The sequence below is a fragment of the Euleptes europaea genome, chromosome 4, assembly GCF_029931775.1.
Source record: "Euleptes europaea isolate rEulEur1 chromosome 4, rEulEur1.hap1, whole genome shotgun sequence".
In the NCBI taxonomy this organism is placed as follows: domain Eukaryota; kingdom Metazoa; phylum Chordata; class Lepidosauria; order Squamata; family Sphaerodactylidae; genus Euleptes; species Euleptes europaea.
The window spans coordinates 67,797,761-67,822,369 of record NC_079315.1 but is presented as its reverse complement, the minus strand read 5'-3'; the positions used below and the strand labels follow the sequence as shown (position 1 = coordinate 67,822,369).

At 41.9% G+C, this 24,609-nt stretch overlaps 1 protein-coding gene across 1 annotated transcript in view; it reads left to right on the top strand.

The window, feature by feature from the left end:
* The first annotated feature begins 5,539 nt into the window (after positions 1-5,539).
* The window catches only part of PRR16 (proline rich 16), a 135,423-nt gene continuing 116,353 nt past the window's right edge, over positions 5,540-24,609 (top strand). The window contains exon 1 of the mRNA XM_056848551.1: positions 5,540-5,754. Within this exon, the coding sequence (XP_056704529.1) occupies positions 5,572-5,754 (183 nt within the window). The 5' untranslated portion in view covers positions 5,540-5,571. The remainder of the gene's footprint in view (positions 5,755-24,609) is intronic.

Below are 24,609 nucleotides of genomic sequence, written 5' to 3'. Positions count from 1 at the left end.
CTGTTTCTAAGCCATATCTTCATTAATCATCCTTTGATCACATGTTTCTCTTCAAATATTTCCTTATTCTTGGCTTTCCATAGGTGGTAATGGAATCCTTTGGTCCAAGCACCTTTTTCAATATTCAAAGTTGTCCGGTCAGGTTTCTTTATCCATTCTTCTATCCAAGCTAATCCGGCTGCTTGATAATAAAGCTTAATATTTGGTAAAGCTAGTCCACCTCTTTTCTTTTCATCTTGCATAATTCTAAAATTAATTTTTGGTTTCTTTCCTGCCCATACAAATTTATTAATCTGTCTCTGCAATTCGTTCAGTAGTTTATCTTTGATTTGAATTGGTAACATTTGAAAAAGAAATGTCAACTTGGGTAGTAAGTTCATTTTTACAGCTACTATTCTTCCCAACCATGATAAATTGAGTTTAGTCCATCTTTTTAGATCTTCCTGTTTTGTGAACCACAATTTATGATAATTGTCTTTTTTAATGTATGATTTTTCCCAGTGATATATATTCCAAGGTATCTAACCGGATCTTCCATTATCTCACAGCCTGTGAGAGTTTTGATAGTTTGTTTTTCTCATTACTCAAGTTCTCCAAAATTATCTTTGTCTTGTGTTTATTTATTCTATATCCCGAAACTTGGCCATATTTCTCTATTTTATTCATGAGATGTTCAATTGATTCTGTAGGATTTTCTAATGATAACACCACGTCATCCGCATAACATTTCAGTTTGTACTCCTCTCCATCAGCTTTTAGTCCACCTATCTTGTCATCTTGTCTTATTCTATTTGCCAATATTTCACGTGCCATGTTGAATAGTAGTGGTGAAAGTGGACATCCTTGCCTAGTACCTTTTTTGATTTCCAGCTTTTCTGATAGTTTATTGTTGATAACTAGCCTCACTGATTGTTTTTGCCATATGCTCTGTATCCATTTGTAAAATTTGCTACCACAGTTATGGAAAATTATTTTCAAAGCTCCTGTGGGAACATTTTTTGAGGTAGAGTCCCCAAATTTCCCAGGTAGCTTGAAGGGACTCTCTTTGTCTGAACCCCAAAGTTTGGTGAAGATTGGGTCAGGGGGTCCAATTTTATGGGGTCCCAAAGGGGTTGCCTCCATTCCCCATAGGAAAGGGGATCCTAATCTGTGCCTTTCTAACTAGCCCTGAGTGAGGAACCACTAGTAATTCTGAGAATGCTGTCTTTGAGGTCCTGTCCTTGGTTTTTGCTATCAACTTTTCAGCTGTGCCTTTAATTAGTAGGTGAATTGAAAGAGCTCTTCAAGGGTTTGGAAAGCCAGGTGGGTGGCATGTGCCAGGCAGCAATTTGGGTGGCCACTGGGTGCCCAGATGCCAAGGAGGACAAGATGGAACAATACTCATGGACCAGTGGGGTCTTCTGCCACATAGGTAAATGTAGGTGAGTGGTCCTGGAGAAAATATTTAGGTTACTAAATCACCTACACTTGCCTATGTGGCAGAAGACCCCACCTGGCTTTCCAAACCCTTGAAGGGCTCTTTCAATTCATCTACTGCCACCACTTGGCCTTTGTAGGAATTACCTACTGAGAGGGCCAGGGCTCCCAGCATCCCTTCCCTGGCCTCCATTGCTGGACTCTCATGCACAACTCTTGTTAGAAGCCCTGTTCGAAAGCCCTGTGATGCAAGCCCCCAGGAAACCTATGTGTCTTCTTCCAGAATCTGACCTCTAACCAACTCTGCTTTACAGCTGTGAGCTGTGGCTCCACCAACCAGGAGCTGCATAATAGCAGACAATTTACTCACTTCATTCAGCAGAAGGCCCTCCCAGCAGGACCAAGTGCTTCTAGAGTACTCACTAAAAGTTAGAAGACTTTTCAGACACACACACCCCAGACAGCTCAGGAAGCAATCAACCTCAAGCAGACAGACATGCACTGACCCCTCTGTTTCTTGCAAGAAAAGCCTCTCTTTCTTTGATAATAAAGTATAAATTGATTTTGGTTTAATGTACCTATGAATTAGAGCTAAATAACTAAAGATCTAAGAATCATATACAGATTTGCCAGCTGTATTTGCAAAGTTCAATTATTTATTTACAGTGCAATCCTCAGCAGAGTTATAATCTTCAGTGGACAGGGTGTAACTCTGCTTAGTAGGGCACTATTAATGCATACAAAGTACCTTCTGATAGGATTAATGGTGGCAACAAATAAATAGTAAGCTTTATCTTTTAAATGTTCATAATTCCTTCCATGTTATATGGTTAAAAGAGCATTGTGAAACCTTACTCACAGATTACACTTTCAAACAGCTACTCATTTTTTTAAAATAGTGACTTCTTGTCGCTCAACCAGTTTCAAAGACAGCTCTTTGACTAACTTCATTCATTGGTCTTAGCAAGAGGTCTATTGCTTCTCTGCCTATAAAAGAAAAAAAAAAGTGATAACCAAGAAGCTACTGAAACAAATTGTTCATCAGCTTGCTTTATACCAGTATTTCAATTATGCTTACCTTATCTTGTGAGCTTACTAACTCTCACAACTATTAATAGCATGCTGTATAAAAGGTAAAAGTCCCCTGTGCAAGCACCGGGTCATTCCTGACCCATGGGGTGACATCACATTTTCTAGGCAGACTTTGTTTATGGGGTGGTTTGACAGTGCCTTCCCCAGTCATTTTCCCTTTACCCCCAGCAAGCTGGGTCCTCATTTTACCGACCTCGGAAGGATGGAAGGCTGAGTCAACCTTGAGCCGGCGACCTGAAACCAACTTCCGTTGGGAATGAACTCAGGTGATGAGCAGAGCTTGGACTGCAGTACTGCAGCTTACCACTCTGTGCCATGGGGCTCTTGTATACCAGATATATTTAATGAGTATTCATTAAAGAACTTATTTGGATGATATTTTTAAAAATTCATTCCCTTACTTTTCACTATTTGTAAGGAGACAGCTTGGATTTTATTTTATTCTTTGTAATTTCTAATGCTAGCCCCTTGAATCTGAAAACTTCAGACTCAATGGACTTCCTGTTGTTTACTCCAGGGCTTGTCCCATTCACACCAGGGTTTGCTGTCTAGTGGAGGCTGCTGTGTTCCCTTTCTTGGTATGTTCTGCATGTGGGCGGTGTAGCCGGAAGTCAAGAGGGATGGCTGCATCAATGTGTGCTGGTTGATTGTTTCCATCTGCCTGTCACAGGGGCATTATTTGGTATCATTCTGTGATTGGTGAGTTGTGATGAGGTTGCTATGGACTCTGGTGCAATTGCTATGCTCTCTGTCCCTGAATGGTGTCTTTTCTCCTCCTTCCCCTCTGCTGAGCAGTCATAAGATCCTCATGGCACCAATAATGCAGCGGCGTTAGCAATGTGCCAGCGCTGAGCTTTTGGGATGGGGCTGTAATTTTAGGAAGTACAAAGGGTTCTGCTGGATCAGACCAAAGCACCATCTATTTTAGCTTCTTGCTTCCCAGCATATGCCTAGTCAGATACTTTCAGGAAGCCCACATGAAGGGCATGAAACTGTTGCTTTGTTCCCCAACTTCTGGAATTCAGTAGCATACTGCCATTGAACCTGGAATCATTTGACTTTCATGGCCAGTTTCTAGTGATTCCTTGTGAATGTGTCTTATTTTAAGACCATCAAACATCATGCCATCCTGTGGCATTGATTGTGTAAGTTAATTCTGCATTGTATAAAGATGTACTTTCTTTTGTCTGTCCTGAATTTACTGCCAACTGATCTCACTGACTGCAAATTCTAGGGTTATATGGGTGTGAGAGAAGGGAAAGAAAGAGAGTTTCAATCCATTTTTGGAGAAAAGATGCAAAGTTGCTTCAAGATGATGATGGCTTCAAGATGATATATTTCAGTACGTAATGTAACTCTATCAAGCATTAGGAGTCAAATGAAATATAATTTATTTATTTCCAAAATCCCCAATGGACTTGTGGAAGACTGTGTCTTTTATTGTTAATTTTACTACTTATTCCTGAATGTCACAATTCTCTACAGTTCCACTAGGGCTTGTGAAATATTTAAAAGGTTGAATTTGGCTCTAAATGTTTTATCGTTTATCAGAAGTGAAAGTGTATATTTTAGAAGTCTGCTGTTTGCATTAGGTCAAGACTAACTTGTCCCTTGAAATTTCACCCGGCAAAACCACTCCCAATGATAATTTTATATTGCTGTGCAATTGTTCTTCCTAAAATACTCTGCAGTTCGTGCAGGAACTTTGATTCACATTTCTTTCATTCCTTTTGATCCTCCTGCAACTTCCTCCATCGTTTCTTTAGTTTCAATTGAAGCGCTTATTTTAACCGAGTACGTAATAGAACTGAGCCCCAGCGGAAGCAATTAATAACCTCTGTTGTGCTTATCTTCTTTATTCCATTCCATCTCATTTGAACGTGTTATCACTGTACACTCATAGTTCACTCTTCCTTTCCTCCTCAAAGGCATTATTATTTTTTTAGGTAGCACAACGGTAGTAGTCACCACTTCCTGGGTATCTGCTGGAGATCTCTGGATCATTAACATCTTTATCTTTTATTTTGTTTTTCTTTTTATTTTTTTGCTAGAGCGCGAAAAGAGCTAAGGGGAAGTTGGGGGGGGGGTAGTTCTTGCCGTGGCAGAAATGCGATCTGTCAGCCTCTGCCGGGAAACTGTCCTGGGCGAGCACGGTAGCGCCAAATCTGGATTAAAAAAAAAAAAGGTCCACATTCTCTGGAATCCATTAAAACGGCTAAGCGTTCGTTTCCTCTGGAGATGGCCGGAGGAAGCTGGGGATCTGCTCCGCGCTCAGAGTGGCAGCGAACCACTTGACGACCCCTTCCTCCAGTCGGCATCCAACGGCATGTTCTTGACGAGGAGAGGAGGGGAGGGGAGGGGGGGACTGCGTGCTGCAAGCGAGCCAGGGAGGGCGGGCGAGAGAGCCTGGTGGAGGAAGGGTCGCCGCCGCCTCGCTCCGCCTCCCTTGGCTCTCACGCGCTCACACCTCTTCCCCCGTCGCAGCCGCCGGAGCAAATACGCATTCTCCCCCGCCGCCTTCGCAGACTCTGGGCCAAACCATCCCGCCCGAGACGTGCTTGGAGGGCGGGGGGAAAGTTTCCACGGGGCCGCTCTCCCGCTCCCTGCGTCCCATCCCCGGGCGGTCCACGCCGCTCGCTCCCGAGAGGATTAGCCCGGCTGGGTGTGTGCGTGTGTGTGAAGCGCGCCATAGGGCTGCGAGGGCAAGGGGCGCGTGCCGCCGGGTGGCCGCTGCGCGCGACGTGGGGGGCGGGGGGCTTGGCCGGCCCGCCCGACCCCGGGGCGAGCCGCGCGCCCTGCATGTCCGCGTGCCTCCGCGAGGGAGGACGCGAGCGAAAGCAGGCAGGCGCAGGCGCAACGCCCGCCCGCCCGCCGCCCGCAGTTGCCGGGGAGTTGATGGCAGCGCCGGCGCGCGCCCGGGGAGCCGAGCCCAAAATGCGCCGCCGGCAGGGAGGCAGCGGCTGCGGGGGGTCGAGGCGGGACGGCGCCGGGCGTCCTTCGGGGGCCCGCCGGCTCTCCTGAGCGGCCTGCGTCCTCCCCCCCGCCCGGCGCTCCCCCCGAAGAATGTCCGCCAAGTCCAAGGGGACCACCTCCTCCTCCTCCGCCACCTCCTCCTCGGTGTCCTCTCCGGCCGAAGGGCTGCCGGCCGCCTCCAAAGCCAAGGTGAAGGAACAGATCAAGACCATCGTGGACGATTTGGAATTAGTCCTGGGGGACCTCAAGGACGTGGCCAAAGAACTGAAGGAGGTGAGGCGGGGGTCGCCCGGCGAGGCGGGGGCGGGGCGGGTGTCTGTCTGGGGGGGGGGGAAGGGGGAGCCTGACCCGCTCTCTGCCCGGCCGGACAACTCGGGCAACTATCAAGAACAAGAAGGAGGGGGGGGGGAAACAAACAAACAGCCAGACTTGTTACACTTTCGACTCTTGCTGGGCCGCCGGAAATCAACTAGTGTCTCCCCTCCTTGGGAGCGCGGGGTGGAGAGACCCGGGCCGCCGCCGCCGCCGCCTCTTGGCCTTTGCCTTGGAGCGGCTGGGCTGGGCTGGCGCTCGCCGGGCTTCTGGATCCCAGTCGTCCGGGGAGGACGTGAGGGAGACGCAGCGGCGCAGTCGGGGCTTTCCCCCCTTTTCCCTTTCGCGTGACTAAGAGCTGCGGGGAGGGGCGGCGGGTGTGTCGGGGCTGGCGTCCCGCGCGCCCCAATATCCGCCCCCTCCCGAGTGTGGGTTGTGAAAGGGGAGGGGGGCAGGAGGAGGACTTGTGGCTTTCCATCGCTTCGCGTCAAAGGCTGCGTGGGCATTTCTCTCTCGCTCTCTTCCCCCTACAGTATCTCGGCATCCAGATATAGCTGTTTAGTCATTGCATTCGCTAAGGGGATGCTTCCTCCTCTGACAGCGGAGACGCCACTTGACGCCTTCGGTTGCCCTCCCGAGTGCGGTTCTTTCTAGTCTTCCTCCTGCGGATGTTCTTCTTAGGAGGTTTGGGGGTGAGGTCGCATCTTCGAGACTGTCCAACTCACTAAAGTTACTGTGTTGGACGAAAGGGGGATTGTTGCTTGCGGGCAGGGGGCGGTGCGACTGATAATATTTGCCTGGATAATCAGACACCCCCCCCCCCATACCATCCGCCTCCCCATTTTTTTCTATCTAAATTTCTGTTCATGAACTACTATCAGGATTCTCAACCCCTTCAAGGCAACCAGTATGCAAACCAGAATGATCTTGGGTACAATGCAAGACAGAGTTCATGGCGGACCTGGTGATTTAATCTGCGCTATTATACATACACGTTTGTCTTTGCTATTTGAGTGCATGGATTGTTACACCATCAGTATTTCCCGTCTTCCAAAAGTGCCCCATATAGGATGTAATCTTTGTAGAGTTCAGGAACCAAGCTCCCCACCCCCCAATGATGATTACTGGACCCTGTTGTGGCAACACAATCATTTGCTAGTTCCCTTAGAAGTAAGCCTCAGTGGGATTTACTTTGAATCATAGATAGGATTGCAACCTTACTCTGGTGTTTACAGGTTGTGACAGATTATTTGTGGCGTTCTCTGTTCAGATAGTTATGTATTTGTTATCTCCTGCTGCCAGGATTCAACAATGTGCCATTTTTCTTCGGATGGTATGCAGTTTTGACTGAATTTGGCTCTGGATAACTCCATCAGAAGGGAAGGGGGTGAACTATGAGCCATTCTTTCTCCTTCAAATTATGTTTGCCATTATAACCTTAACATTTATCCTGGAGCTGCTGTCTGAATGGGATGGTCTTGAATGACAAATATAAATTAATTACTTAAATAACTAGAGGTTTATTGTACAAATGCTATGGTCCTAAACCCTCTTACTGGCTACTCATTACAATCCCCCCCCCTGAAAAATCATCTACAGTTTTGCTACATAGGTGTTGGGGGTAAGGAATGCAGAAGTAAAACGTCAACAGATGGTTCTCACATTTGGAAATATCTTTGCTGGGAAACCCCTGGATTTTCCTGCTCAAGCTAGAATCATAGAATTAATGTAATAGCAAATTAGTTTCAAAAACTAATGTAAGATTTTTTTAGCCTGTGGCAATAGTTCAATTAGAAAATAGAATGCAATTATTGTGAAGATTTTCTGAAGTAGTGAAATGTTTCTGTTCAAATAATGCAACTTGTCGGTCCTGTAAAAGCTTTATTGAGTCTTTGTGTGTGCGTCTGTGATGTACAACTGGTAGACAGATGGTTGGATTATGGATAGAAATTCCAGTCCAAATCATGTGTGCGTTACTTTATAATCTATATTATAAAACATTCCTACCCCAAACATGCATTTCTTCATTTCATAGATATACAGCAAGGATTTTTTTTTCTAAGAGACTTCGGAAGAAAATAGTGTAAAAGTTAACAAATATCTCTCACTCTTTTCATCTTCACTGTTCTTTTTCTTGAAAATATTTCAGTAGCTTTTCTGTCATATTAATGCACACATTCTTCTGTCTCCAAGTGTTTCTTGATATTTTCCTCTGAATGCTTTTAGTAACCATCAGAGTTGAAATAGGCACCCACTTTTACAACAGTGTATATATTATTTAGAGAGCAGAAAGCATATCTTATATTCTATCCCATGAATATGATTTATGTTGTTTCTCTAGGAAGTGAGAAGGGTTTCTGTAAGTGGAAGTCATGTGTTCTGATCATTTATTATAACTTGCTTCTTGGTAAACAAACTTTTCCACACTGCACCACTTGGAAAATAAAACAACCATTGGCTGCATTGGTTTGTGTCTGACTGTGATTGGCTTTCTGTAAAGTAATGAACCTATAGTGTAATTCCAAGCTACAGCTTGTACTTAGAGCATTGTACATAAAAATACTGACATTTTTAAAAGGCTGATTCTGGTGAGAAATATAAATCATTGTTTATTAATTCACAACTAATGTCTTATGTTAACACTGGTGAATAACCATTCTCTCTTAAATCTTGAAGTCACTTATTAAATAGCTGTGCAAGCTTGGTCACTGTGTTACTACAGGACGGCCATGACAGGTGGATTTAACCACCATACTGCTTCAAAAAGCTGGTTCTGGAAGTAAAAAAAAAAAAAAAAAAAAATCCCAATCTTCATTCTTTATGTCTTTGGTTTCGCTTTAAAAAGCCGAGACCAAATATATATTCTTACATTTACAATGTCTTCCTATTGTAAATGTTAGGAATATCTGTTGGCTCTGTTATTTACAATTCACCTTCACAGATTTTCTGAGTACAAGAAAACTAATTTACAGTGTAAACACCCAGAGTGAAAAATGTGCATCAGAATCCAAATCCCAGTTTTATGCTTATGAAATGACTAAATCAGATTAACTTTTCTACTATTTTAGTCTTTGAACAATACCTAACACTTAATTGTTGATATGGGCGTAGCTGTAAACAAATGAGTTTAAGGAAAATGTTTTCTGTTTGTACTCTGACCTGAACATGGTATTCATCTGGAAAATTGTTTTATCTGTTTTTATTTCATAGAATAATGAAGTGAAATTTGGACAAAGGTAAATAGGTGATCAGCTAATCTTTTTAAGACCGCTGTAGAAAAAAGTTGGCTGTTTACAAATCAGCTCTAAAATAGTTTGTGTATCTTATGTGATCTTGAAGATGGTTCACTGCAAATTACAGAGGCTTATTATTATTTCCGGTCTCATAGGCTTCAAGGACCTGTGGCTACCCAAACTAAAGAGTGGCTAGAGGGCACACGATGCACAAACCTTATTGAAACTAAGGAGGCATGAGTATGGTCATTGCCTGGAAGGGAGACTTCTTGGGTATCTAATGTAATTTGCCTTGAATTCACTCATGGAAGAATAGCAGAACTGGATAGAAATATTCAGCTCCATTTCTACCTATCGTGTGCATTCTTCTTCCAACTCACTGCATTTTTGACTTTCCCTTCCAGGTCAACTTTTTTGTTGCCTTCCAAATATCACCTTGGTCTATTTTGAGTCCTGCTATTTTGAGCCATCTGCCATGGCTTCAAAAAGATCTGTCATCTCCCATCATGTTGAGGCATGAATGTTTGAAATAGATTGTAAGTTTTTATCAGGGACTGTGATACTTCTATATTTTGCATAGTGTGTGATATGCAGTGGTGCTAAATAAATGTAAAGTAGTAATATGATATGGGTTTACTTTATTGTAGTGAAATATGATTATACATTTTTCCTTAAGTTAAAATTTATTTCCTTAATTTTTTTGTAAAAAAAAAAAAGGAAATACATGCAATTAAACAGAATCAGCATGGTGTAGTGGTGGGACCTGGGAGATCAAGGTTTGAATTTACCCACTGTATTTATTTATTTATTATTTGAATTTCTATCCTGCCCTCTCCGGCCAAGGCCAGGCTCAGGGCAGGTAACAACATTAAAAAATCATACATGTGAAAACCATAATACATATACATTTAAAACCAATAAATACCGAATGACAGTAAAACAAGCTAAAACAATTTAAAGCTATATATATAAACAGCAGATGGTGCTCAATTAGAATGTAGTAGCTGCTGAGTTCTCAGCAGTCAGACAGTACCCCCTGTGGTTCATAGAATGAACAAGGTCAAAAAAGGGGGGGTTAAGGAGGCCAGCACAGATGACACCCATGGCTGCCCTCAGTTGTAGGCCTGGTGGAATAACTCTGTCTTACAGGCCCTGCAGAACTCTTTAAGGTCCTGCAGGGACCTGATGTTACTGGGAGGGAGTTCTACCAGGCTGGGGCCAAGGCTGAGAAGGCCCTGGCTCTCGTTGAAAACAGCTGCACACTCCTAGGGCCAGGAATCACCAACAAGTTGTTATCCGTAGAACGTAATGTCCTTTGGGGGTGTACCAGGAGAGGCTGTCCTAAAGGTATGAAGTCACTGGGTAGCCTTGGGCTAGTCAGTTTCTCTCAGCCTAAACTACCTCACATGGCTGTTGTTGAGAAGATACAATGGAGGAATGAAAAAGTGTTAAATCTAAATAAATACAGTAATGTGGCAGAAGGTTTCAAATCAGTAGTAGCAAAACTTCAGCTACCTGTTGTGTGAATTGCTGTGTTGACAAACATTCTATCAAACATGGGCTGTCTCCTTAGGGAATGAAGTTGTCTGCAGTTGTGAGTTTTCTGAAAAAATGAGAACTAGAAAAATTTCCAGAAAAAATTCTGGTGCCCTTTAAAGTGTGATGAAATTGTAAAAGTACCCTGTGTTAATGTATAGTAGCAAACATGTGAACGGAAATATTTGATTATGAAAAAAAATCATGTAATTTAAATGTTTTCTTCAAACAAATTCAGAGTTTTATGTGGAATTGAAAATGAAATAATATTTTAAACTAAATGTAGCATTCATAATATGTCAGATACTTCCCTTACATTGTTTCAATTTAAGAAAAAAAACCTGAAGCCCTGAAGCAGTTGACCATTAATTTCAACAACCTTAAAGATCTATGCATCTACGAAGGATGTGGTTGTCCACTAGAACGTTTCAACAGAATTTAACTGTTCCCCAAAGGTCACTGGTGCATGTCAGTTCCACTGTCACTCTAGCATCACTTTTTATTTCCATTGATGATTACAATATCTCTTTCACCATCTAAGAGGAGACAATAAGAATTTGTCATTGGTTTTGATTTGATTTGCATACCAGTCAGGTGGTTTCATAAGTTGCATTTTTCATTTGGCTTATTATATAAATTTGTGATTTTATTCCCCCCTTCTCCTTGTTTAAAAATCAATAAAGCAATAAATAAATGAATAATACTATAAAAATCAATAAAACATGAGTACTCTCTCACAGAATTCCTTGGGATAATTACCCAAAAAACATTTGAAAATGCCAAGCTTGCTTGATATTAGCAATGGCATCCATTCATAGTTATTAATTTTATGATTAAATGAATCTTTAGAAAAGGAATATTTTCCACAGGAAAAAATAAAGTATAATTCCTCTCCCACCTGATATCAATAATAGTATGTTTAGAACAGTATGGATTCTATGAGGGAAGTATAAGAGACCATTCGGGGGGGGGGGCGTGAACTGCAGCGGCTGGGACGGCGCAGCTGAGAAGCCTCCTCAGGGGCTTCCCGACTGCTGCGGAGGTGAAAAAAAGCCTTTTTCCAAACTAAAAACAGGAAAAAAGTCTTCCCCCCCCAAAAAAGGGGAAAGCAGGCCAGCACCACCTAAAATGGTGGTGCAGGACTGCTGGCCTCCTGGGAGGCTTTCCCAGGGCAAAAGGGGTTTGGAAGCTGCCTAAAGGCAGTTCTGCCCCCCCTGGAATGCCCCGGGAATGCCTTCCGGGACATTGGCATGGGGATTTGCACTGGGAGAATGCCAATGGAACGCCCTGCTGGTGCTTTAGCCCCTTGCTGTGGTGTGGCATCCTGAAGCCGGCGGGGATAGCCTCCATGGAGGCATAAGTGCCCATTATCCCGGGATAATCAGGCACTTACGCTGTGGGGCCACGTTGGCTCCTAAGCTGACTCACCCCTCCCCTTCAGGATTGCACTGTAAATCAGTTAAAAAATAAAATAAGTGAAAAGAGACCAAGGGCATGAAGCTGAGTTGGAAGACCTCCAGGAGGTAGGGAAGCTGAAAGAAGACGCATAGTAGGTAGTGCCCTTAGAAACATGAAATCAGAGATGTTTGGAGGTAGAACAGACAAGAACTTAAACAAGAACAAAAAACAAGGAGCACAGAAAGAAGTGCCACCCCTAAGAATGGATTGATTTAGACATTCAAAAGGGACATTGATGCCTCAAGTCCATGGAGCGGGGGGGGAGGAAATCAGTAATCACAAATTTATTTTGAATGACCATTTTAAAAGTGAAAACACATTTGAACATTTCTGAAGTAATGTAACAGACTTTACTCATGAATATGCACAGGAAACATGGTTTCCTTGTTACAACTCTCAAGTTGCTTTGCAACATGGGATATAAATAATTTGACATCTTTTAGATTTAGGGTTGCCAGGTCCCCCCAGCAGGGGATGGGGGGTAAGGTTGGCCGATCCTGTTTGGGAAACTTGTGTAGGTTTGGGAGGGAGCCTAGGGAGGATAGGGACCTCAGAGGGAACAATGCCATAGAGTTCACCCTCCAAAGCAGCCATTTTCTCCTGGGGAACTGATCTCTGTAGTCTGTAGTTGATCTGTAATTCCGGGGGATCTCCAGTTCCCACCTAGAGGCTGGCATCACTGTTTAGGTAATTTGATTATCATGGTGCTTGACACTTGCATGGTAAAGGACTGGAAAGAATCAGTATAAAATCATGGGACAGCACAAAATTGACAAGTATGATTTGTGTAGTTTTCAGAGCTAGTATTGGCCTGCAAGCCCTAGGATCTAATTTATTTATTTGTTTACAAAGGCCACCGAGGTGGCTAACAATTTAAAACATGCATAATAAAATCACATTTAAAATCACATTTAAATTTAAAACCAATATCCCCACAAAAACACACACCATTAAAACAATTAAAAACTGAGCTAAAATTCATACAGAGACATAAAAACAATTAAACGTTGGTTAGGAAGGAGGGATCACGAAGGGAATTCCAAATTTTTAAAAAATCTTCAGCTGCTGGTGGAAAATGGCAACAGAAGGGGATAATCTTCCTGGGGAGAAAGTTTCAGAGTTTTGGTGCCTTGACCGATCGGGGTTGCCAACTGCCAGGTAGTAGCAGGAAATCTCCTGCTAATTCAACTGATCTCCAGCTGATAGAGATCAGATCACCAAATGAAAAATGGCTGCTTTGGCAATTGAACTCTATGGCATTGAAATCCCTCCCCTCCCTAAACCCCGCCCTCCTCAGGCTCCGCCCCAAAAATCTCCCGCCGATGGCAAAAAGGGACCTGGCAACCTTATTGACCGAGAAGCGCCTCTCCCGGGTTGCCACCACCCATTGAATCTCAGAAGGGACTTGAAGCAGCACCTCTGAAAACTGAAATTTTTTGGGGAAATGAAATATAGGTGAGACTACTTTCCTGTCAAACATAAACTTATTTTAATTATTTAACAACATAAAATGCATCATTTATAACTTCGTATATAAAAGTGTGCTTTTTCAATATTTCTAAAGAAAAAAATGGAAAATTTCTGTTGGGGGAAGGTTTCCCCTCCTTTTTTTCAAAATTGCTAGAAATTTTACATCTCTAAGCAAGGCTCAGGGGATTGTTACTGGAATATCTGAACAAAATTATTTATTAACAATGTATTCGTTAACAAAGTGATCAGAGCCCAGCAAAGGTTCTGTTCACATCACTAAAAACTACCATGTTGAGGACAGTAAACTAGATCCTTCTCCTTAAGGTGTTTTTTTATGCTCAGTATAATTAAGACTTTAATTTATGTGTGTGTATGTATATGTGCTTGAGATAATGACCTTGTTAGGAGGCTGCAGCTCGACAATGACTGTATCAGCCATAAGATGTGCTGGCTGGTCTTGCATTGCTCCAGTGCTGGTTTCGTTGATGGGTTTTGCATCTTTGCATTATCTGACAGGCAAGGGTTTGCCTCGGGTTTGTAGTAAACTATGCAGAAAGCCATGGCTGGCAGGTAGTCAGAGCTACTGTTCTTTACTGTGCTCTGCCTTCCCTGTGCCCCTACTGGTTGCAGTGTGGAAATAAAATACATCAGGATGCATTGTGAATGAAGTATGAGGTTGGCTTCAGGAGTCCTCCAGCTGACTTTGGCCCGAGGAATTCCCCCCCCCCGCGCAGCCCTGACTCTGGCATTAGGAAACCAATAGAAAAGATAGTGAACAACATTTTATACTGGTTGTTATACTGGTGCAGGGGTCGGCAAACTCATTAGTCAAAAGAGCCAAATATCAACAGTACAACGATTGAGATTTCTTTTGAGAGCCAAATTTCTTAAACTTAAACTATATAGGTAGGTACACTGTTAATTAACTTAATAAACTTTAATTAAAGTTTTAAGTCTTAATTAAACTATAGGTACACTGAATAAAACTTGATATCATACTTAATAATGATCTTATTTATTGATAAAAATTAAATTGTAAGTCCCTGCCATTTCCCCCTCCCCATCCAGAGTCCTCATCTGGAGGCCTGGTCTACCACCATAAAAGCCTATTGGTAGACCTGGCCTCCGGCTGAGTCCCATTGGCTTTCTTGGCAGTAGACCTGGCCTCCGGAGGCCCATAGAAGCCAATTGGTAGACCTGGCCTCTGAAGGGGGACTTTTTCCCCTCCTCGGAGTCCAGGTCTACCGCCAAGAAAGCCAGTGGGTAGACATGGCCTCCCAATGGGACTCAGCCGGAGGCCAGGTCTACCAAAGGAAGCCTGCCCCGCCCAACAGCTGATAGGCGGGGGGGCCAGGAACCTCTGAGCCTCCCTCCCAGCAATCGCGTGGCTAGAGGGGAGGGGAGGCTTTAGCCTCCCAACCATTGAGGGCAAGGGAAAGGGAGACCTGGCCATTCTCCATGGCGGGGGGGGGGGAGGGAGAGACAGCGCACCCTCTCTCTCTCTCTCAGGTGCACCGGCTCCGCAGCCCGGCTGCCGGCGTGAGCGGGCTCAAGAGCAGGGGCTCTGAACCAAGTTCGGAGAGCCGCACTCAACGGGCCAAAGAGCCGCATGGGGCTCGGGAGCCTCAGTTTGCAGACCCCTGTACTGGTGGAACCCCAGGTCAGGGGAAAAGAAAATAGATGCTGTATGTCATCTTTAAATCTACATGGTATATATGAGAAGATGTGATGCAGCTTGTTAGCAGGAACTGTTAGGCTGGCGATCTAGCATTCCACATCCTGTCCGGATACATTGTCAGCCTATCTCTTAGAAGGAAATTAAGCATTATAGAGGAGTAAAATATCTATGTAGTTATTCATTTGTTTGTCCATTCACATGGAAAATGTGTGTGGGGTCTATTTTTTATGGGAGGCAAAATTATGTGGCTGTCATCTCATCATGATTCTTTGTTGGAAACATTTTTTCTCTCATTCAGGCTCTCATTTCAGAAGTGAACTGGCTGTTATAAAAATGTTTATAACAGTGAGGTGGGGAGCAGGCAGGTTTAAATGTTCCTCATCCTGATCTGTTTTGTTTTCTGAATTAAAAAAAAATACCCTCTGAACCCTGATTTTCATTTCACTGAGCAGATGCTTGAATGCCATGTATAGTTTCCCCCTCAAATGTTGGTTATAGTGGCTTTGGTACTTGGTTAAGAGGGAATAAATAAAGTGTAAAGAAATATTAGACTTGGTTTCTGTTTCTAATATAGTAATGTTCAAGATTTTTTTCATATAGAATTTTCTGGGAATGTCATGCATAGTGCAGTTTTCAGTTGATTGTGCAAGAGAATTTTCTGGTATTGTGTTGCATTGTAAGTGCTTTTGTGGATCTGAACTCATCAGCCAGAACAAATTATTGAAAGTTATTTGAGAAATAGTTACATAATATTAAACAGGCAAATGAATGTGCTTTTACTTTTTATCAAAAGGAAGCAGATATGGTATGTACTGCCACAATCTGTGGAAATCAATCCAATATGAAGAGTATCTATATTGTATGGTATGCAGGGAAAATAAAGGCTTGTTCACTTAATTATTTTGGCTTCCTTTAAGTGTTGCCTACACTGGTAATTTGTTCAGTTGACTGCCTGCCATTAAACTTGTGGTTTCTATGCATCACTGAATTTTCCATTTCTACCTCAAACATGCAATGTTTTGATTGATTTAGTGAATAATTTTCTATGTCAAACTAGGCTGACTATTCCACTTCAATAAAGATTTTAAATGGGAAATGCAGGTGTCAGCTGAAGTTGAGGAACAGATAATATGCTGAGCCTCATATGAGAAAACCAGGATATGCTGTTCAGGTCTGTGATCTTTCCTCACTGAATATATTTACATGGACTATGGACTAAATAAAGAGGATTATGTGTGCCACAGTGATGGCACTAGAAAAATAAAAAAGTTGGGGGAAGACAGCACAGAAAAGGCAACGTTAAGATCTGTTTCAATGTACAAGACAAGGTTGTCCTTTGTCGCCTTTATTGTTTATTTTGACTTTGGAAACTCTCTGTAGCAAAATACGTGATATGGAGGCTATTCGTGGTTCGAAAGTAAACAAACATGAGTATAAACTAAGAGCCTTTGCGGACGACCTGTTATTTATTTTGGATGACCCAAATCGTTCCATACAAGATTTGTTGCTTTTGTTGAAACAATATGGTGAAGTTTCAGGATTTAAGATAAACCAAGATAAGACTCAGATATTATTTAAGAATCTTTCTAAAGAACAACAGAAGGACTTTTTGGAGATCTCTAATTGGACGAAAATGAGTAAGGTACTATACTTGGGAGTTTGGATTACAAATAAAACCAAGGATTTATTGGTAAATAACTATTCTAAACTTTGGGAAGTAGTTAAAAAAGATATGATATTGTGGTCAAATAAAATATTTCTTTATTGGGTCGTATTGCTGTAACACAAATGAACATTTTGCCAAGGATGTTGTTTTTGTTTCAGAACTTACCAATACTAACGCAAACAAAATACTTTGATGTATGGAGGAAAGACCTGTTAAACTTTATTTGGCAAGGGAAAAAACCAAGAATTGCATATAAATATTTGGTAGATGCAAAAGAGAGAGGTGGTTTTGCTCTTCCTAATTTTAAACATTATGCGGAAGCTTCAGCTATGGTATGGTTAAAAGATTGGATAATGTTGAAAAATGCACGTTTACTGGCTTTGATAATAGATTTGGGTGGCATGGGTATTTGTGGTATGACAAAACTAAAATACATGTGGCTTTTCAACACCATATTATTAGATCATCATTGATAAAAACCTGGTTGAGATATAAACATCTGTTGGAGACAAAGACACCACTATGGATATCTTCTCAAGAAATGTTAACTTTGCGACCGTTAAGACCATCACAATTTATAATATACCAAGATCTTTTAAAATGGGAAGAGAATAAATGTGCCCTGAAGGATTTTGATAAGGTCAAAGACCACTTAACATGGCTTCTATATTATCAAGTACAATCTGTATACATCCAAGATATGAAAAAGGGATTTCTTAAAGAAAAATCAATTCTACAACAGACACTTTTGGATAATACTGATCATCTAATCTCTAGATGTACAAGCTTTTATTGTTGCTATATACAGAACAAGAAAGAATCAAGCCAACAATGAGTACCTGGGCACAAACAATTGGTCATTCTATTCCCTTGAAAAGTTGGGAAAGACTTTGGTCAAGAGACATGAAAAAGATTCTTTCCCAATTGATAAGGGAAAATATCTACAAAATGATTTACAGATGGTACTTGACACCGAAAAAATTGTCTGCAATGTACAGCACTATGTCACCAAACTGCTGGAAATGTCAGGATAAAGTTGGCTCTTTTCACCATGCTTGGTGGCTTTGTGATAAAGCTAAAAACTTTTGGGATATGATATACAATGAGCTAAGGTTAATTCTACAACAAAATATCCCTAAAACTTCAGAGGTGATGTTGTTAAGCATTATACCAGACTACATTATAACACAACGGACCTTTTTACTCTATGCCACCACAGCTGCGAGAATGGTCTATGCAGCTAAATGGAAAATGACTGAAATACCGGACAAAACTGATTGGATTCATAAAATGTTTGAACTAGCAGAAATGGCAAAATTGACTGAGTTAGTAAATCAAAAAGATAACAATGAATTTGTTAAGGAGTGGGAGGCGTGGATTGTTTATTGCAAAAATGAACTTAATGTGCAAAATGTTAAAGGTTATAACTTAGACTAAGTTAATTTTCCTGTTTTTAATTTTTTTTCCTTTTCTAATAACTAGAAGGTTTTATAAAGATTTTTCATAAAGAATTAGAAAATAATTGCTAAGAGGATTACTAAGATAAGTCAGAGATAGAAGAAGGAAGAGGGGAAGTCAAAGTAGGGGAAGATGATTGCTATATATAGGTTAGTTTAACTGAGAATTAGAAAAGATTGAAAGGCAATGTTAATTGATTGTATCGAATGTATGAAAAAACAATTTATTTATTTTTTAAAAAAAGATCTGTTTCAATGTGAGAGTGAAGTAGGGGGAAATGCAGATTTGCAATTCCAGCTGTTGGTGGTTGCTACTTGTAATGTTTGGGCATCACACCAGCAAGGGAGGGGTATAATACTGCTTTATTTGAGCTGCCGCACACAAAGCCTCAGCCAGTCATCTATTTTGGAAGAAGTATGAATAATCCCCACCCTGTCTGGGAGCATGCTTAACAAAACGTATCTGCCACTTGGCCACTAGGTGACAACAAACAGGAATACATATTACAATAATTTAAACCCTGCTGCTCTGCAAGATAAACAGATGTGGAGAAAAAGAGGTAACAATTTTTAAATAGAGTAGTTGCTCATGCTTTTGGCATCTGATAATGTCATTTATGAGTCGAAAATCTTTGGTATTGGTTAAGGATTGAATAAAGACTACTTAGGATAAGTTTATATAAAGAACTTGTTGAATTAATTGTTCCTTGTTTATGGTTTGTTTAGGCAGGTAGATGACTAGAAATTATCAAGGTGTATTGTAACATGCTGCCTTGTACTACAAAGAGATGTTCTTTGGAACCTGACTGGCAGTATTTTAATTTTAAGCCTGGCGTAGGCTGTACATCTGCTAATAGAGAAGATATTTCAGCACAGGCAGTGGCTATCTGTTTAATGTGGGTGGAGGAAATGGTTGGAAATATAAAAAAGCATATATTTATGTGACTTATGCTGCTATTTCTGTAGTATGTTCTATTGTACAAAGTGCTTCCAAATATCTTGTGTTTAATGAGCCATATACAACAGCATTAGGTAACTGTTCATAAACCTGTGCTGCATCAGTGTGTCAACTTTCAGTCTTTGTTAGGGAAAAACTTTGTAGGATAAAGATCTTGGTAAACTAGCTGGAGCCTGCAGGCCATACATTTACTTCCGAAATATATGAACCCATTATGTTAAGATGTGATGTTATGGATTAAGGGTGATAGAAGTGATTCTGTGGCCCTGGGCAAAAACCCAGGGTGGGGCTCCAGAATAACTGCCACCACCCCTGCTGCACTCCTGCCAGAAGCCAGCTGTTCAAGTCCCACACAGGGCAGACAGTAGGGTTGCTAGGAGCCTTCTGGCCACTGGCAGGAGATGGGGAGTATAGGGTTGCAGATCCAGGTTGGGAAGCTCCTAGAGATTTGGGGATGGAGCCTGGGAAGAGCAGGGAACTCAGTGGAGTACAGTACCATACACTCCACTCTCCAAAGCATCCATTTTCTCCAGGGGAACTGATCTCTGTAGTATGGAAATGAGCTGTAACTGCAGGGATCCCCAGGTCCCACCTGGAGGCTGGCATCCCTAGTGGCAGCAGGAACCTGCTCTACTTTTTTCATTCTTCCTTGTGAATGGTTGTGGCCTCTCAAGTGTGGTACGTGGGGCAGGTAAGACTGCCAATGCTATGGATATATACATTAATATAGGCCCAAGACATAGGGTTGCCAGGTCCCTCTTGGCAACCGGCGGGAGGTTTTGGAGGCGAAGTCTGTGGAGGGTGGGTTTTGGGGAAGGACATCAATGCCATAGAGTCCAATGGCCAAAATGGCCATTTTCTCCAGGTGAATTGATATCTGTCGGCTGGAGATCAGTTGTGATAGCAGGAGATCTCCAGCTAGTACCTGGAGGTTGGCAATCCTACCAAGACAGCAACAACTGATCCAAAGGATATAAAACAAGAATTGAAATTGAATGTGATATAGGAGATGGTACCACAATTATGCTTACATGCTATTTAGCAATGCTTTATGGCTTTTAAGATGATGATTTGATGGGGTTTAAAAATTCCAAGAAAAACCCATGTATTTTCAGTGTCCATTTTTTTCTTTAACTTGCTTGAAATTGTGGCTTTAGCTGAAATGAAACAATACAAGTTACACAGTGGTAGGGTATGTTTGGTATAGTTTTCTGAATTGCGTCAAATAGATTCTGTGGTGAATCTTTATTAATTCCAGTACAGAGTGTGCTTGTCATTAATCTAGTTGTTTGCAACCCTCCAGTGAATTGGACATGGTCAGAATGTTACTAATGGCTGTATTTATGTGTGACCCAGACAAGCTCTCTTTATTCACTAAGTCCACCAATTACATGCAGCTAGAAGGTCCAGAAGCACCTTAGAGACTAACAAAATTTTGGGGGTGTAAGCTTTCGAGAGTCTCTTCATCAGATATAAATTGAAATTATGGGCAGAGTTTCATGATTGCTTCTGAGTCATTTTGGCCTTTCTCTAGACTCTGGGTTTGGAGAAGCTCCTTTTCCTCTTTACATTGGGCAATATTAAAATTATCTATTTGCTTTCCTTTATTAGAGCTTGTTAAACCTTTAGTTAATTAGTTAGACCATACATTTTATATTTTTGATACATGCCCTTGTAATGAGCATTTCAGAATAACATTGTATTCCTTGGTTTTCTGAATTTACACATGATGAAAGTCTCTGCTGCCTGTCTAAGGCCAGGTTTATGAGTAAGATAAACCATCCAAATATATAGAAATATACACTGAGCAGTAAACAAGATTAGGTGCAACCCTTTACTTTATCATGCCAGATGATCAGGAACATATTTTTGATGATATGATCCAGAACACATTTTTGCCTGTGCAAATATGGTTGAAATCATTTTGTCTTTAATATACGCTAAACTGCCCGAGCTTTAATTCTAGTATAACACGTGGTTGGAAAGAAAGACCAGCATATATGTTTGGTATAGTTCATGAGCATCATACAAGCTGACAGAATGGTGCACACTGTCACATTTGGGCTAGCTATTTTGTTTTCTAAACATTTGTGTCAGCTGTAGTCAAGTCAACCTTTTTGTGCTATGCTAGTTACCTCAAAATAAATATAATGTACAACTGTGAGATAATTAGAGCATATATAAATTTGATTTTCAAAGAATGTAATGGTGGAAAGAGATCCTACTAAACTGTATTCATGCAGTGTGGCAGCTGCCAGCACTGAAAAAGCAACATAAACATTAGCATACTATAGGTAAGCTTGAGTTCCCCATAGATCCCGTGAAAGTTCTGCTTCAGCTTCCTGATGAATTATTATGATCCTAAACGTTCTTGTCAAAAAGCCTGATTGACGTTAGTGGAGATCCAGCAGATCCAGCAAAACAAATGTATTTAGGATACAGTGGTAACAGACAATTGCTTATACCCCTGCCACCAGTTTTTCTATGGAGTGGGGAGGAATTTCTTCTCAAGGAATACAACTTTCTTACTTTCCCCTTCCCATAGCAGCCTGAAATCTTATTCTTGAGGCAGACAAGGATCCTCCCCTGAACATGATTGGGGGGCATTTAGAATAAATTGGTTGGACATTTGCCGCTACTCTTTTTTGGTCTGCATCACAAAAATTAGCCAATGGTAATGTTAATCTTTAAAGGGAAAACTGTATACATTCTTACTGTGTTAGTGTAAGCATATACACTAATTGTGTGTGATTTATGTATATAATCTACACCTATCTGTCATTTTATATTTACACAATACTTTACTGTTGAAGGCTTTCATGGTCAGAGTTCATCAGTTCTTGTAGGTCTGTGTTGGCGAACCTATGGCACGTGTGCCCGACACGGCACTCGTAGACCTCTCTGCTAGCACACATGAGGGACGGGGCGAGGAACCGGCAAGCCGACAGCCGGGAGAAGACGGGGCGCAGAGATGTGGTGGTGCGCTGCTGAGAGTTGGGCGGGCCTGCGCCGGGCGCGGTCGCCTGCGCCAGTCAGAGGACTTGGCTGGGGGCGTGGGGAGGAGGGCAGGATGTTTCAGCCCTAATAAGGTCTCGGGGGCAGGACTAGAGGGAGGGGCGGGGGAAGTGAGGCTTAAGAGAAGCCAGTGGAGCGGAGGTGGAAGAGAGAGGAAGGTCAGACCAAGAAGCAGCAAGTGCCACACCGGAGGCGGCAAACGCGACACCGCGTGCCTCGTGGTTCCCAGTGGTTCCTGGAGTCGTCGTCTCACATCTAATTATGAACCTCAGTATTCAGGTTAAATTGCCGCATTGGCACTTGCCAATAAATAAGTGGGTTTTGGGTTGCAGTTTGGGCACTCGGTCTCTAAAAGGTTCGCCATCACTGTAGTAGGTTATCCAGGCTGTGTGACTGTGGTCTTGGTATTTTCTTTCCTGACGTTTAGCCAGCAGCTGTTGCAGGCATCTTCAGAGGAGTAACACGGAAGGACAGTGTCTCTCAGTGTCAAAGTGTGTTGGGAGAGTAATATATATAGTCAGAAGGGGGTTGGGTTTGAGCTGAGTCATTGTCCTGCAAAAGTATCAAAGGTAATGTGCTAATCATTGTCCTGTAAGTGTCAAGGTAATGTGCTAATTAGGGTGTGGTATGTTAATGTGGAACCATTGTATCCTGAAGTGATCTGTTAACATGTGGAATCCAAAGCTAATCTGCATGGCTATTGTGCACTGTAGTCTTTGTGAGTCTGGAGTTTTTCAGGACAGGAAGCCAAGCCTTATTCATTCTTAAACTCTCTTCTTTTCTATTAAAGTTGTGCTGAAGTTTATGAATTTCAATGGCTTCTCTGTGCAATCTGACAAAATAGTTGGTAGAATTGTCCAGTATTTCAGTGTCTTGGAATAAGACCCTGTGTCCTGTTTGGGTCACCACCCCTTTGACCCAGCTCAAACCCAACCCCCTTCTGACTATATATATTACTCTCCCAACACACTTTGACACTGAGAGACACTTTCCCTCAGTGTTACTCCTCTGAAGATGCCTGCCACAGCTGCTGGCGAAACATCAGGAAAGAAAATACCAAGACCATGGTCACACAGCCCGGATAACCTACAAGAACTGACAATACTTTACATTTGAAATAAATAGGTTTTTAAAGCATATGATTTGGGTGCTTTGAAATGAAAGCAGAAGGTGCTTCCTGATTCCCCCTTCACCAAGAAGCCCCCAGAAACTGTTAGAAACCGATACTGAGGAAGATGAAAGCCTTGAGGACACTATGCCACGAGGCATGAGGTGTGTCCATGAGAAAGGAGAATTGGACAAAACTACTTCCCCTATCTCTTCCATCTGTGAAGCTTTTTGCAGCAGTGTTGGAAGGAAAGAGGGTATGCTTCCAATTCTCTTTCCTCATGGCACCACCCCTTTGGCAGTTCATCCACTCTTTATGGTACAATATCCTACATGGTACTGTGTTAAATGATGGGTTTAAATATATAGTTATGTGGGAGCCACCTAATCTTTCTGCTCTATTTGTCACTTGGCAGATTCAATCCAGACTGCTTCATGTAAAGCTTTCACACTGAGTCAGGTCATTGGGCTGTCTATCTCAGCATTGTCTTTTCTGACTGTTAGGAGCTCAGATTAAAAAAAAAGTATTTCCCAACATTTTGTACGTGACTGTGATGGTTGTGAAATGTTGTAAGCAGCCATATCGGCTCACATACAATCCAGGAAAAATAAAATAATGTAATATCTTTTATTAAGGCCAATCTAGACAACACAAAGCACCGTGCTAGCTTTTGAGTTCTGTATAGAACACCTTGTTTCTCCAGATCAGAGTCCATCACTCTTAACCACCATACCATACTGGTCTTGCTACACCAGTTGTGACAGCGTTCAATGTTAGATGCTGGAAGGCTCACAGTTTGATTACTGTAGATATTGGATTATAACACTTGCATTCTGGGAAAAAGAAACAAACAATGGAGGGTCATCTCATTTGAAAAAAATCCCCAGAGTCTAGTAGGGTCCAAATGTCTCCCCAACCCAGATGAGAATTACAGTTCTCTTTACAGTTTAAGAGCAGATTGATTGCTGCCAGACCATCTTCATTCTTCACTTTTCAGATTGTACCATTGCTAATTGTCCGTAGAGATGTGGACAAGATTTCTGTGAGTGGAATTTTTTTATGTAATATGACTAACAGTTCCAAAAGGACTGAATCTCTACATGTGATTGGTTAATTTGGTTTGATGTCATGATTTGAGGACTTCACATGATTTTGCATATGATATTTTGGAAATAGAGCACAATATTATCCTTAATCTAAACTACAGACTCTCAGCATTTTACTGGATACTTTGGGT